Source organism: Danio aesculapii, chromosome 8 (genome assembly GCF_903798145.1).
Source record: "Danio aesculapii chromosome 8, fDanAes4.1, whole genome shotgun sequence".
Classification (NCBI taxonomy): Eukaryota; Metazoa; Chordata; class Actinopteri; order Cypriniformes; family Danionidae; genus Danio; species Danio aesculapii.
The window spans coordinates 24,107,781-24,123,522 of NC_079442.1; the positions used below are offsets into that span (position 1 = coordinate 24,107,781).

At 34.8% G+C, this 15,742-nt stretch overlaps 1 protein-coding gene across 5 annotated transcripts in view; it reads left to right on the top strand.

Annotated features, from left to right (window-relative positions):
* The window catches only part of slc20a2 (solute carrier family 20 member 2), an 81,772-nt gene extending 69,720 nt beyond the window's left edge, over positions 1-12,052 (top strand). For all 5 annotated transcript variants that reach the window (XM_056463460.1, XM_056463459.1, XM_056463462.1 and 2 more), the window contains exon 11: positions 6,495-12,052. In XM_056463460.1, coding sequence (XP_056319435.1) covers positions 6,495-6,659 — 165 coding nt within the window. In that variant the 3' untranslated portion in view covers positions 6,660-12,052. The remainder of the gene's footprint in view (positions 1-6,494) is intronic.
* Positions 12,053-15,742: the final 3,690 nt, after the last annotated feature.

Below are 15,742 nucleotides of genomic sequence, written 5' to 3' on the forward strand. Positions count from 1 at the left end.
TATACATTTATATATACAAACATGCATGTATCAGCCGATTCGAATGTTATCACTCGATTGAATGGGCATAATCAGCTGATATATATGGGTCAGTAGGGGCCTTCTGCGCCTACTAGTAGGCTCAGAAGCCTGTTATCATCCATCCACATGGTTAATCAGCTATACTAATAGAGAAGATTCCAGATCCAGATCTGTTTTTACATTACTGTGGGCTTAGGGTAGACATTAATAAAATACAATTAATGGAAAATTTTATAAATAAAATAAATAAGTCTCATTAACTTCTGGCTGCATCCGTGTGTGAGCTGTAGCTGATTAAGCATGTGGTTGGATGAGAACATCATATTCATCATGACTGATGATTTGACAAGATTTGACTTTTTTATTTTATATTTTGAACATGATTTTGTGGCCTGCATTAAACTAAAGATTAATATATTTTTTATATCATGTGATATGTAAATGGCCCTAAAGATTATAATAACGAGATGCTGCATGTTAAATGCTACATAAGTGTAGTCTACACGCTGTCTTTGGATGGTTGCTTAGCCATGACAGACACAAACACATGGACTTCAAGATCTCCCTTAAGAATCCTTGTGTATCAGTTCATTTTGCCAACTTAAGCAAGAAAAAAAAATAAATAAATTATAATATTTTTTAAGTACATTTAAATGGATATTCAAAATCAGAAACATTGCCCAGCCCTAGTTGTTGTTTTTTTTGTCCATTTTTTTTCTTTAAATGAACTCTTTGGTTGCATACATTGTAGTCCAAATGCTGAACATGTTAACCAAATCCATACCATTGCAGTGATGCCATTTAAAGTTAATTTCACCTCATTATCATACTGTAGGTCAACAGTCTGAACCCTTCATCTTAGACTAATACTGGACACGAGTGAGTCAACTATAGTCAAGAGTCAGTACAAAAGCTTATTTCCTTTTGTGTTTGCTTTTACAAATCCCTGCAGCGGAAATGAGCTGACCTGTGTTTATCCCCTCTTCTCCTGCGTGTGCTTTGATGTTTTTCTAGGGGTTTTTGAGATGCTGTGGGATTGAAGGGTAGTCCGGGGCTTTAAGCACGTTTGGTTTCAGATTCATACATCTGTTTAGATTTATAAACATCTTGTAAAAGCTGGATTGAGGAGGATGAGGATGTGAGGGGCTGTTTTCATTGGGGCTGTCAATTAATCATTAATTTGGTTTTATTTAAAAAGAATGACATGAAGGTTTAAATCAACAAATGTATTTTATTTGTGTACAAAGCTCAAATAGCTTCAATATTAATATAAAGGAAATCAATTTCACAGAAAAGTGATTATACATATCAGCAATATGTAATTTTTATAATATATAATTATAATATATAATTGTGTGTGTGTGTGTGTGTGTCTATGTATATATATATATATATATATATATATATATATATATATATATATATATATATATATATATATATATATATATATATATATATATATATATATATATATGTATGTATATATATGTATGTATATATATGTATGTATATATATGTATGTATATATATGTATGTATATATATATATGTATATATATATATATATATATGTATATATATATATATATATATGTATGTATATATATATATATATATATATATATATATATATATATATATATATATATATATGTATGTATATATATGTATGTATATATATATATATATGTATATATATATATATATATATATATATATGTATATATATATATATGTATGTAGTATTTTGAATGACCTTTTAGGTTTTTTATTTTAAACATACTCAAATTATATTTTAATTCATTTCAGATTTTCATTTCAGTAAATAAATACATTTAAAAAAATATTTAGCTTGCTCCAGTTTCAAATGAGTCAAAACTTATAAACAAGTCAATCAAATGCTATGCGTCATGGGGGTTCAATGCTTTTTTAAGTAGTTTTTTTGGACAGTTTTATTATATATATTTTTTCATGTCTTATCTTCATTAGGGGCATGTCTGAATAATTATTGCTTTGATTAATAAAACTTCATGACAACATACAATTTATTCAAACTGTTAAACTGATTGACAGCCTTAATTTGAACATTAGAATAATGGATGTGTCATGTCTTTAAACCATTCCATTCAAAATATGAATTGGCAGACAGTTCATGTCCAGAAGAGCATTATCTAGTTAATCCGACATCAATATGAAAACACAAACACAAGGCAGCGGTGGAGGAGTGATTGTTTCATCATGGCTATATTGATCAGAGCATCAGAAAACAACATTTAGTAAACAGACGATGTCATCAAATTCATAGAAATTAATTGGCGTATGTTTTAAATTCTTGAATTATCCCATGGTCAAGCATCCTTCGCAAGGTTTGCAGAAATCAAGGGTTTGAAGGCTAAACACTGCAGGCAATAACACTGTTTTTATGCACATAAATTGAGATTTTTTTTGGTTATTATTTTTCGTATGTGTAGGGTTGGATTATGTACAGTTTTATGAGCTTAGGCTTAAAATATATATACTTATATATACTTATATACTTATAAATAATCACTTTAAATACTGCTGGTTCAAAATTAGATGACAGAAATGCTCATTGTAAAGTTTGTAAAACTATTGAGCCGTCAGACGGGAATGGCGCACTTTGCAGCCACACAAACAGTAAAATAATACATTGTCCATTATAAATTGTCCATTGTTGCTCTTGTAGTGGCTATTAAAGTCATGCAAAATGATATTCAAGCTAAAACAATTTTAATTTTATGCAAAGCACAACAGCGGCTTGTTTTCCATACATTATATAGGTCATGGAAATTAAGCTTTTTTTAGTCAGGAATTTTTTTAAATTTGGCTTAAAGTGGGAACCCGGAAGATAAAGAAATCCAAATACATTTACATTTATTCATTTAGCCGACGCTTTTATCCAAAGCGACTTACAAATGAGGACAAGGAAGCAATTCTATAAGAGCAGCAGTGAACAAGTGCTATAGACAAGTTTCAGGTGTGTAAAGTCTAAGAAGCTAAGCATAATTTATTTTTTTTTTTAATTAATTTATTGATTATTGTTTTTTTTTTTTAAAAATTTTTTTCATTTTTTTTTTTTTTTTTTTGAGAGAGAGAGAGAGTACAGTTAGTGGTATAGCCAGAGAGGCAGTTACAGATTAGGAGGGAAAGTGGAGAAATACACTAAAGTAATAATAATAATAATAAATTCTTGCATGTATATAGCAATTTTCTGGGTGTTTCCTTAAGTGTTTCTTGTGTCTGTATATTTCAAATACGGTACATATTTATAAAGGATATTTTCTCAAAAGGAGTGTTTTAGTGATTTCTGCCTTATGGAATCATGAAATTTGATTGAATGATTTCCAAAATACCCTGATACCCAAACAAAATAACAAAACAAAATAATAATAATAATAATTAAGCAAGAATTTTGAACCTGACCTTATCTATTGTTCAGATTTGGGTGCTGGAAAGTATACAAATTAGCACTCATTTCATGAAGGAAAAATCTAATTTACATATTTACAGATAATATAAAAAGAATCAGCTGTGAGGAGGGTTATTTCACCTGCAGTGTCTTGCCTTAAATCTTGGATGGAGAAAAGGAATGGCCTGAATCTTTTATTCTGTGTCCGTTGTTGACTTTGCATTGACTTTTGCTCTAGATTTAGCCCCCCTGTGACGCAGTCTTGGGTTACAGTGACCGTATAAGAACAGGCGGATCCACACAACACCTGTCAGCAGAACCCCTGAGTCACACAGCATGTATGGAAATGTGCCTCCTCCCGCTGCCCTGTGTTATTAAGCAGGACATGACATGACTTTGCCTTTCAAGCAGAAGGAGAAACGTGATGAATGCAGGGCATGAGAAAGGCATTGTAATTGTAGTGTATTCACTCATAGTAATTCTGTGGAGAAGGGGGAAAAAAAGCTTGAGTTCTAAACCTTGCAGTACTTTGAGTTCTCTAACTAACCACTAGCTGGGTGAATTAACCTTATTTATTATGTATTTTGTTATTTCAGAAGACAATAGTCTGCATATGACCCCTATGAAATCAGAAGTGATATTAGAAGTCATGTTTATTCAATTTAGAGCTTTTGCTTTTTGCTTGTTTTTAAAAATGCTGTTTATATAGTGTATAATTGGGTGCTATAGTGTAGGAATGAACGATTCTCTATATAATTAGGATGACATACAATTAAGCAGAGTAGAAAATCTTTGAAATACCCTATATTTATTTATAGTGGTGGTATAAAATTAATCAGTATAGTAATAAATAAAAATACATGTAATCATCACACAAAGGACACTGCTTTTGGAACCTATTATGTCTAGTGACTGGCTAGAATGAAAGCAGTAGTTCAACCAATTGGTTCCAGATTTTAGCTTCAACACTTATATGCAAAAGTATATAAAGGCATCATAAATTTAATCCAGAACGAATCGCTTGAATCCAAGTGGCCTGACAAAAATGTTGTCATGTTACGCGATGAACAGATTTCATTATGATGATCGTTTCATTTCATAAATGACCTTACAGCATTAGTTCACCCCAAAAAGTCAATTCTGTTTTTAATTACTCACCTCATGTTGTCAATCCCTCGAGACCTCCGTTCATCTTTGTAATGAACAAATGAAAACATTTTAGATTAAATCCAAAAGCTCTCTCATCCTCGGTAGACAGCAATGGTCCGGAGGTGTCTAGAAACCAAAAGCATAGTCAAAACATACAGTGTGATTCGATGTGACTTCAGTGGTTTAACTGTAATCATACCAAGCTTCCAAAACGACTTGATTTGCCTATATTTTCCCTGTCAGGTTAGGGTTTGTTTACTAGGGGCAATGTGACGCCCCGTTGGTGAGCTGCTGACTCTAATGGCCATTCGTCCTACTGCCTGTAGTAAATGCAGACCCTGACCTGTTACAGAAGACAAGACAAAGGTGAACAAAGGCACTTTTTACAGGTTTTTTGTTGCACAAATGTGTTCTTGGAGCTCCACGTGATTACAGTTGGACAATTGAACCCACATAGGTTTTTGGTTCTTTTTCAAACATATGATGATGATGATGATGATAAAGCCTTCATATGTCACAACACTTTAAATGCAGCAAAAAATTAACCCCTCCGACCATAAACAAACATCCCACATTTCAGGGTATGGCAGGTTTGTCGAGAGGTAGCATTTTTTTATAGAAAGAGGAAATAAGCTACATTGGGGGACATTCTTTCTGTCTATGGAGGATCAGAGAGCTCACGCATTTAATCTAAAATATCTTCATTTTCTAAAACCATTAAAAGACGTCGATGTACTTCAGACAGACGTCTTTTTTTTTTCTTCATTTGAGGGCAAAAAAAAGTTTGAGCTGAGCAATGCTGAGTAAAAGTAAACTTTATTTAAACAGAATAAAAGTGTGACCAAGATGGACAAAAAACATACAGATTCTGCTCCGGTTTTATCAAATATGGTCCACAGAATTTTACAGAACTGTAAAGATGATAATTACCAAAACAAAAACATTCTGAATATGTACATTAATAAAAACATTTTCAGAATGTTTTGAATCCATTATTATAAATAAGAAGGCGGCTGAAATACAAATATAATTTCGAAAAAATAAATAAATAGTGCGTGCTGCAGTAAATGGCATCGCAACTGTGTGCGAACTCTTAGAAAAGATGTGATGAGGTGGGCTTCTTGTCTGCTGTGTGACCCCTTTAAAATCTCTCTGCGAGTGATCGTACAGGTGCATATATATCTGTACTAGCTTTGCTGCTGCCTCTATAGTGTATTCATGTGGCTGGTGGTATTGTTTTGGATGTTGCTCTCTTGTCTGACCCCCATGGAATGAGAAATAAATCACACGTCTTAGAAACAAAGAGTTCCAGAACTAACCTGCATATTTCGAAATCGCCACAGACCAATGGTAGCTTTGAGCGGTTTCGAACAGCCAAAACGAACTTCGTTTGAAATTACTTCATTTGAGTTCGTTCCACGGTTTGGTTTGAAGTATACCGGAGCCCTTAATGTATCATCATGAGCCACTGGTATTAAATTTGTTTTGCCTTTATACGTTTATTTTTGCAAACACAAGCCACTTACTTCTTTGATGCCCTGAGGGTGAGAGAATTAATGGCAAATTTTACATTTGGTGTGAACTATCCCTTTAAAAACACAATTTTCAGTGCCACATAGCCACGTCTGAGGCATAATATCTGTTAACCATTTAAAACAGATGTTTGAACACTTTAATATGCCCCAGTGTATTTCCTTGTTTAAAATAAGATCAAAGAAGCACACAAAAACATGCTTGTGATTTCATGGGGTCTTTAAGGAAATTATAATTGTAAGAATAACAAAATACATTCCGGCAAATATCATACCCCTAGCTCCCCCCTGAATAATTAAATCCAGTTTGTACTGTTTACTGTTGCTAACTGTGGGATTTGGCCTGTGCTGTGGCTGCAGGTGGGCTCGGTGGTGGCTGTAGGCTGGATCCGCTCCAGGAAGGCTGTGGACTGGCGTCTCTTCAGAAACATCTTCCTGGCTTGGTTCGTCACCGTTCCTGTAGCAGGCCTGTTCAGCGCTGCTGTCATGGCCCTGTTCGTCTACGGCATCCTGCCTTACGTTTGAGAAGGAGAATTCGGGATATGAGAGAGAAAGAGAGAGAGGTATAGGAAGGTAATGGCGAAAAGATAAACAGAGACAGAAAAAAATATATATATATGTCAATATATAAGCCAGAAAGTGAGGAGAGTTTTAAATGCTGCCTGGAAAAAAGCATCCAGAATCCTTTGACTTAAATATCCTTAATCTTTGTCAAGAGTATTTATTTCCATTTCATTTTTACTATCGTTTCTGTTGAAATGTTACCATAAAGCGTAAGATTTTTGACTCGGTGATATCAAAAGGTACAAAAACACACAAAACAGTGTCTGTGGGTCCTACATCTTCAAGGGAGTAAACAGAGCTGCACATACAAATACAGTGCGTTCATAACTGTTACAATTGCCAATCACTTATGGCTCAATTCGCAGTATATCAGCGCAAAATCCAGTCCCCTACGCCTCTAAATGCTTGTGGAGCGTTATAAACCTAAACATATCTCTAATTCCGTTTGCTGAAAAGTCAAACTTTCGCCGAAATGACACTGAAAGCGTCCTGCTGTTCAACACTTACATTAGCTAAAAAAGAAAATCATACCTCAGCTAACCCACTATGCCACACAAAAGACGAAACTGTGCTCATAACACTACATGAGTAATTTTTCTAGTGGTCATAATTCCCTGTTCTTTCATTGTCATATTTATTTTTTAGATATGTTATCATTCATACCTTTAAAAAAACACTTAACACAAGGTGCGAAATGAAATCATGTTTTGACTATGTATGCTACTTTAATTTCTACTGTGTGTATATGTATATATATATTCGACTTTGAGTTTTCAGACTTATTCGGAGGTCTTCTAATGTTACGTTTAAGGAGGTTTTGGTAGTTGCATGAAACGTATGCTCTTCCAAGCATATCGAAATGATCAAATATTTTAAAATGTACTTTTTAAGACAAGACGCTACGTTCATAATCCTAATCATTGACTCCCTTTAAGGTATTGATGGATATTATCGTTTAAAGACATAAAAAAGGAGCATATCTGAGGTATTTTAAAATAAAAAAGTCCATACACATCAATAAATCAACCTGATTTTTATGAAAAACGAATAGCCAAAGATGATTCTGATTGAGTGGAATTGCCATACTCCTTGACAGTGTTTTTAAATAACAATCTAAATGACGTTCAGATTATATAAAGGATGCTAGACGTTCAGTTTTAGCGTATACTGTTATTAAAGCCCAATGGATGATGCCAATGTTAATAAAAACAAACAAACCTGTATGTGCAGAGACAGCCAAAATCCCACATCAGCCAGCACACGCATATGATAAATATCCACATGTATGATGCTTTGGGTTAAACGCCGGCCTGGTCAATCTCATATCAGCATCCGCATTACTTGAGTCAACCTCGCTGATAAATCGGTTATCAGAAGAGGAATTAGTTGAACATCAGGTCAATATGGGATTCAGTGGTGCGAATGAGTCAAGAAATGAAAGCTCAGTATGTAATGATCTATTAGTGGCACAAGAAACCAAAAAAATCTCACGAATTCAGTCCAAAAACACAGAGAAAGTTAAAATGACCATGTTTTATCAGGTGAAGCAGGCTACTTTCAACCTTGTCACCAGATTTTGGAAACTGTACAAACGTGTGGCTTCTGAACCAATGCAAAGTGTTGCTGTTTCTTCTTCTTTTATTATTATTATTTTTTTTTGTGTATTACTTTTTCATCAAGAACAAATCTATGCTTAATATGGCCATTTGCCTTGTAATGTTGTGCTTTACTGTTTGTTGGATACAGTAACTTCAGTACTGTGGTGTTTACATTGTAATCATATTGTAGAATAACTCATTGCAGTTGCCTAAAAAAAACAACAACTACAAAATATGCCAATCAACTAACTATTAATCACAAAATATGAAATATGAAATAACCAGGCGTCGTGCAAAGGTGTTTCATGTCATTTTGTGTTTTTAGCAGCGTGAACCTTCATGATCCTGTGTTACGTCGCACTGCTGTTATGTAGTTACACAACTTTACATGGTGGATATGATTCAAAAAAGAAATAAATAGATATATAAATTTCATTAAACTATATTTTTCTACATATATAAGTTCTACCTGGGTGGTGAGTTCTCACGCGGAGAGGCTCCTGAATGCTATTGTGAGGAAATTCAGTGCTAAAAAACACTGAATTTCTTTTTTCCTTCAAGATCTAAACCGTTCAAGCAGGGGTTGAGGATGTGGATTGGTTCCATAAATCCATTGTTGTTATTTTTCCTTGCCCAGGGATGTCTCTCCTTTTGTGTGTGTGAGAGAAAGAGAGAAGAGAGCGGTTGTGAGATGTTCAAATTCAACAAGTTTTCATGATTATTTTTTTGGACAAGTAAGGTTGAATAACTTTGTAATTTTGTTTCCCTGAAATGCAATACTAAGCAGTAAGACTGTGGTCAATCGCACCTTCACCAGCAGCGGCGACACCAATGTTTAGAGTCTGTGGAAGCTTGCTACCGACATGGAATAAAATTGAGGAAATGCAACTCTAATTGGGTCGATTTCTTTTACACTTTCGACCAAACTCAAAATGGCTAGGTTTTATTGAACTTTTTAAAATTAAAAAAGTCTGAATAGTGTCTAAAAATGCATATGTGAGTTTATATGCAGCAGTTTATATCATTTTGAATAAACTCTTATGTGTAAATTTGTGACTATGAAACTGTAAATGTGAGACGATTCATTTCTGAATAGCAAAGATAAAAGAATTGAGTTTATATTTTGCAGTTCTGTTTTTTTTTCATAACTACAAGATGTAAACATTTCTGAGAGAAAAACATTTGATTTTCAAGATCAAAATGATGTAAAAATCATGCTGAGTTATTCTCAAAACTCAAGTTTATGTCCTGCAAATTATAACTAAGAATAGCAAGATTTTATATAGAAATAGGTCCAATACATTCTGAATAGCAAGGAAAAAATAGTTTATATTTCGTAGTTCAGATTATGTTTTGTTTGTCTCAGATTTCTGTGTCGAAATGACAAGAAACAATTCAAAGTTATTCTCAAAATTCTCAAAACTCAAATTCTAAACAATGAATGCAGATTTGTGAGTCAGAAATGCTAAACAAATACATTCTGAATTGCAAGGAATTAAGAATTATAACTTTATATTTTGGAGTTCAAATTGTTTATTCTCATAACTAGAAGATATAAACATTTCTGATAGGAAATAGTTGAAATTTCAAGATTTGATTAAGCTCAAAACGACAAGAAACTATTTGGAGTTGTTCTCAACTCAAAATTCCTGTTTTTATTCAACAATTTCTTTAAAAAAAGTGAGAAAAATAAGACTAATCATTGCAAGTTTATGTCCAGCAATTCATGATTAAGAATATCAAGATTTTATATAGAAATTTGGAAATAAAATCAGAATTGCAAGACCAATAGATTCTGAATAGCAAGAGGAAAAATGAGTTTATATTTTGTAGTTGAGATTGATTTTCTGAGAACTGCAAGATACAAACGGACATTTCTGAGAGAAAAACAGTCAGAATTTTAAGATGTGAAGCCATTTTGTGATAATCTCAAAACAACAAGGAAAAAGTTTGAATTACTGAACTCAAAGTTGCTTTTTTTTTCATTTTAAAAGGGCAGATTTGTGAGTCAGATTTGCTAAACGATTAAATTCTGAATAGCAAGGAATAAAGAATTCTGACTTTATATTGTATGCAGTTCAGATAGTTTCTTATTAAAATTGAAAGATATAAACCTTTCTGAGACGATTAAGCTCAAAATGACAAGAAACAAATCGTAGTTATTCTCAAAACTCAAAATTTTTAAAAAACTTTTTATTCTACAATTTCTTCTACAACTCGAAAAATATCGTGACAAAAATAAAACAAATCATTGCAGGTTTATGTCCAGCAATTCATAACTAATAATAAGAGCAAGCTTTTATATAGAATTTTGGAAGCAAAATCAGAACTGCAAGACCAATAAAGTCTGAAAAGCAAGATTTTTTTTTTTTTTTTTTGTAGTTCAGTTTGATTTGCTGAGAACTGCAGGATAATAACTGACATATATGAGAGAAAAAAAGGTTAGAATTTCAAGATGGGAACCCATTTTGTGATTAAACCTAAAACAGCAGGGAAAAAGTTGAACTCAAAATTGCGTTATCAATTTTAAAAAGGGCAGAATTGTGAGTCAGAATTACTAAACGGATAAATTCTGAATAGAAAGGAATAAAGAGTTATGACTTTATATTTTGCAGTTCAAATAGTTTTACTTAAAACTCCAAGACGTAAACTGACATTTCTGAGAAAAAAGATCAGAATTTCAAGATGTGAAGCCAGTTTGTTCTCAAAACAACAAGAAAACTGTACACGTTTGTATCGAGCAGTTACATTTTTCCCTCTTCAGCATTACTAAATATAAACTTGGAAATGTCATGTATTAAGAAACTATAAGATTATTATTTTTAATTCTGAGAAGTAACAATCATGATATTAAACTGACCATCTTCAAACTTAAAATTGTAATAAAAATAAAAAAAAGCCATCCCATTAATTGCCATTACATTATTATATTATTATTCTGTGGCTGCAACAAGCTTCCATAAGAGTCAGGCGGGGCACAGCAAGATCCAGTAATACCTTTTTTCTAACCTGCATGCGATACTTTGCATCAAACTAGAGATATAATCTGCATTTCTACTATAAATTGGGTTGTTTTATAGCAGCACACCAGCAAAATACTTCACATGCGCAGTAAAAAAAATTATGCAAGTGCAGTCTGTCAATGCAGACGCTCAACCAACAAACATGCACACTCGCAGATTTCTCCAACCAAAATTCAACATAGAACAAACAGCCAATCACTGGGCTGCTGTCATTTGGCCGTAGAGATAGTTATGACTTATATATTCAAAGAATGGCACATGATCCACCGTTTTAGATCTAAAATGCCAGTGCTGTTCTGAGATGCACATGCTATGATTGGACAAATCGGACTTGTGCAAGCAGAATCATCCATATCCACATCCAGTGTGTTGATAAAGGTTTCATAACTGTTCCTGGCAGCCTAGTGACATTCTCCTGTAGTGTGCTAATATGGTTTCTAAGTTTCCATGCTCTTATCTGCACTTGAAAATAGAATGTAGCCCAATCCTCTGCTGATCGCCTGCTGCGTGTCGTCTCTAATGCCATGATGTGAATGCTATGCTGTTTAACTGTCTGGTACCATCTGAAAGACAGGGCTTTAGATTTAACAAACCGTCCCCGTCCCCCCCCCCCCTCCTATCCGCATATGTACTGTATTGCTGTTTTCTTTCTTTTTTGGAACTTCTTTGTGAAAAGTTGTCTGCATTTGAACTAATTAAATTATGGGAATTAAAATTACAAAGAATAACACTCTGCCGATGTCCTGTTTTGATTTGTGGGTTGATGTTTAACTGCTGAAGTGTGTGTTTTTAATAATGTCCAGCTCGATGTAGACTGACATATTGTAGATTCCGTTTACATCTGGAATTAAATGGAGAGCTTTTTTTTTTTTAAATACAATTTCCTCGCTTATTTACTCACACAAGTAGAATTCTGTGAAATGTTGAGGAAAAAAACAAACCAAACATAAATCTAACCAAACATCTTGTGAATAAAGCACTGTTTCCATCCAATGAATCAAAGAGCACTAAATGGTCACCTGAAAAACTAGCTCAACATATCAAATGGAAGTTGCTGTGTTAGGAGAAGCCACTGTGAGCTTTGTTATATACTGTATACAATAAATAACTTGTGCCTCAAAAGATGAAGGTGAAACGAAATGAACGTGAGCTGGCTTTTGGAGGTGCAGAACTGCTCTTTTGGACCAGCGAACTAGACAGTTCTGATAACATCTGAACCACTTTGATGAGGGAGTTTGGTTAAGGGATTTTAGAATGCTCAGGAACTTTGAGAATGAGCATTAATGCGTTTATCCATTAATCCCACTGCACCCATTTTGATTTTATAGAACTAAATTTACATGGATGCTGAAATGTATTCTGTAAATGTGTTTTCATTGTAGTTTGTGTTTATCTCACTCGTTTTGTGCACATATGTTTATGTACATTTTCCAAAAATATATATTTATTTTTTTCCACGATTGTGGAAAGTCTCTTCACATATCAAGAGGACGGAACACTCATTTTTACAAAATACACATTTTTAGCTTAGCTTAGCATACATCATTAAATTGGATTAGACCATTAGCATATTGCTCAAAAAATGTTTACAAATTTTTTTTGAAAAAGTTTGATCATTTTCTGTTTAAAGTTGAATTTTTCGCAAGTTACATTGTGACTGACGGAAAATGAAAAGTTGAGTTTTTTTTAAGACTGATATGGTTAGAAACTTTGGTTACACTTTATTTTGATGGTCTGTTTGTTGAATTTAAGTTACATTGCATCTACAAGCCAACTAATTCTCATTAGATTATAAGTAGACTGATGGATTGGGGTAAGGGTTAGTGTAAGTTGACATGTACATGCAAGGTTTCCTATAGTCAGTTAAATGTCTATTGAAGGAGCAGTATCAACATATTAAAATGACCCTCAAATGGACCCTCAAAATAAAGTGTTGCAGGAACAACTTTACTCTTATTCCTGTGTAATATTGAGAAAAGGAACACTAGTTATCAAGCAAGGGACTATTTTCAGGCACTACATGCCATTATTGCACCTGCTGCAGCAATAGTGTGGCAGCAAAGTTCCTTAATTATTACACTAATTGAGTGTATAGTTTATAGACATTCATTTTCTTTTCGGCTTAGTCCCTTTATTAATTAGGGGTTGCCACAGTGGAATGAACCGCCAACTTATCCAGCTTATGTTTTACGCAACGGATGCCCGTCCAGCCGCAACCCAGTACTGCAAAATATGCATATATTCTCATTCACACACATACACTACAGTGAATTTAGCCTACCCAATTCACCTACAGCGCATGTGTTTGGAATGTGGGGGGAATCGGAGCACCCAGAGGAAACCTACTCGAACACAGGAAGAACATGCAAACTCCACACAGCCAAATGCCAACAGCTGAGGCTCGAACCATTGATCTTGATGTGAGGTGACAGTGCTACCCACTAAACCACTGTCGCCAGGTTATAGCCATATTGTATTATAGCCATAAAAAGCAACTTTTGATTTTCCGTCTGTCTTCATGCACAATGTAACTAGAGAAGAGTCCAGCTTTAAATAGGGAAATGATGTGCTCATTTTAGAGTGATATGCTAATGGTCTAATCCGATTCAATGATTTATGCTAAGCTTAAAGTGTTCCCGCTAGACTCGGACATCATGTGAATGGGTTTAAAAATGGTAAAATTCAACTGTTTAACTAGGTGACTTGTAAAATGAGCCTATTTCCAAAAAAAATTGGAGTGTTCCTTTAAGTCACAGATGACAAACTCAGTTCCTGGAGGGCCGCAGCTCTGCACAGTTTAGTTCCAACCCTAATTAAACACACCTGGTCAAACTAGTTGAGCTCTTCAGGCTTGTTTGAAACCCACAGGTAAAGCTGCGGTCACACTGGACTTTTCTCCCCATAGACTGTCATACGCACGCAAATGCGTCAGACTGGAAACGCAAGGTCATGCGTAAAGTTTCGCAGGTCGCTGCGGCGTTCAAGCTTGGTGAAATCTGACCTGCGAAATCGCATCACTTGACTGCGTGAGACCAATCGAGGATCAAAACGTGACCTCTCTGGAGAGAAATTCAAAACATTTAAAACTTTTTGAATGTCTAATCAACTTGTTTAATCCCTCCCCCTATCGCAGCGCCGCACAACGATTTCGTATTATCAAACTCTAGTGTGACCGCAGCTTAAGGCTGATTTATACTTCTGCGTCAAGCGTACGCACTGACGCGCACCTCTCCAAAAATGTAACTACATGTCGCAACGACGCGTAGCGCAAGCTCTGTGATTGGTCGGCTTGGTAGCGCTGACGAGTGTGACCGGGACCGAGAGCCGCACGAGCCCGATGGAGCGATTGTTTACAAGTGTGGAGTCCCGTTTGGGAGCTCCAGATGGAAAGTTTTGTTTTGTGTTTACCTCATGGTTAAAGTTGTTGCACGTCCGCCGGTTCCTGCCTTAGAATCAGCGAGTTTGATCCCCTTATACATTAAGGAAGCGTTCAGAAAAAACAAAACACCAGCAAAGAAACTCGACACACAGGAACAAACACCTCACTGCCCATTAGCGTTTTGGAAGTGTTATTGCAGAGCAACAGAAACAACGTGCAGAAGTATAAATGCACAGCTACGCGCGTTGAATGCGCCGTGGGTCACCCCGATCACTTGGCGCTAAAGTATAAACCAGGATTAATGTTGAAGCAGGGTTGGAACTAAACTGCGCTGCCCTGCGACACTACAGGAACTGTTTGACACCCCTGATTTAATTGGTCTAAATGACATCAAAGGCATATCACCTGTGGAAGGCATGGACCCTAAATAAAACGCAGATACGCTGTACTATATGCCTGTCAAGATGTGGATTTGGTGTGGACTTCTGCACACCATTCACACAGACAATCACGTCATCAGTGTGTGAATAGCATAAAAACTTGAAGGGTCTCAGTAAAATCTAAACAAGTGGTCACAAGCGACATTTGAATGCATGATAATATTAAGTGAAAATGTCATTTGTCTATGTTGACTACTGATTGTACTCCAAAAAAACAATAAACGGTACCTATTATGCACCCCTTTTTACAACATGTGAGTCTTAAGTGTCTCTAGAGTCTAAATGTCATATTAATATATCCAAAAGATCAATTATTATTCCATTTCTCAAAGAAAAGCAAAGAGTTTTCATGTGTCTTTAAATGCAAATGAGTTCCCACTCCCCGCCCCTTTTCCAAAACACAACGCATCCAGTTAATTTTATCTATCACACTCACGTGACACCTAATACTTCATCATCATAAGAGTTAGTTATCTACACGCATTTTAGTCTTGTCAGTTTAAACTCCTGATATTCTATTTTCTAAGCGCACAGAAATATGCCAAAGAGAGCATCAAACACACACACAAATAGTTCACATAAACACGTTCAGTTATGTCTGAGA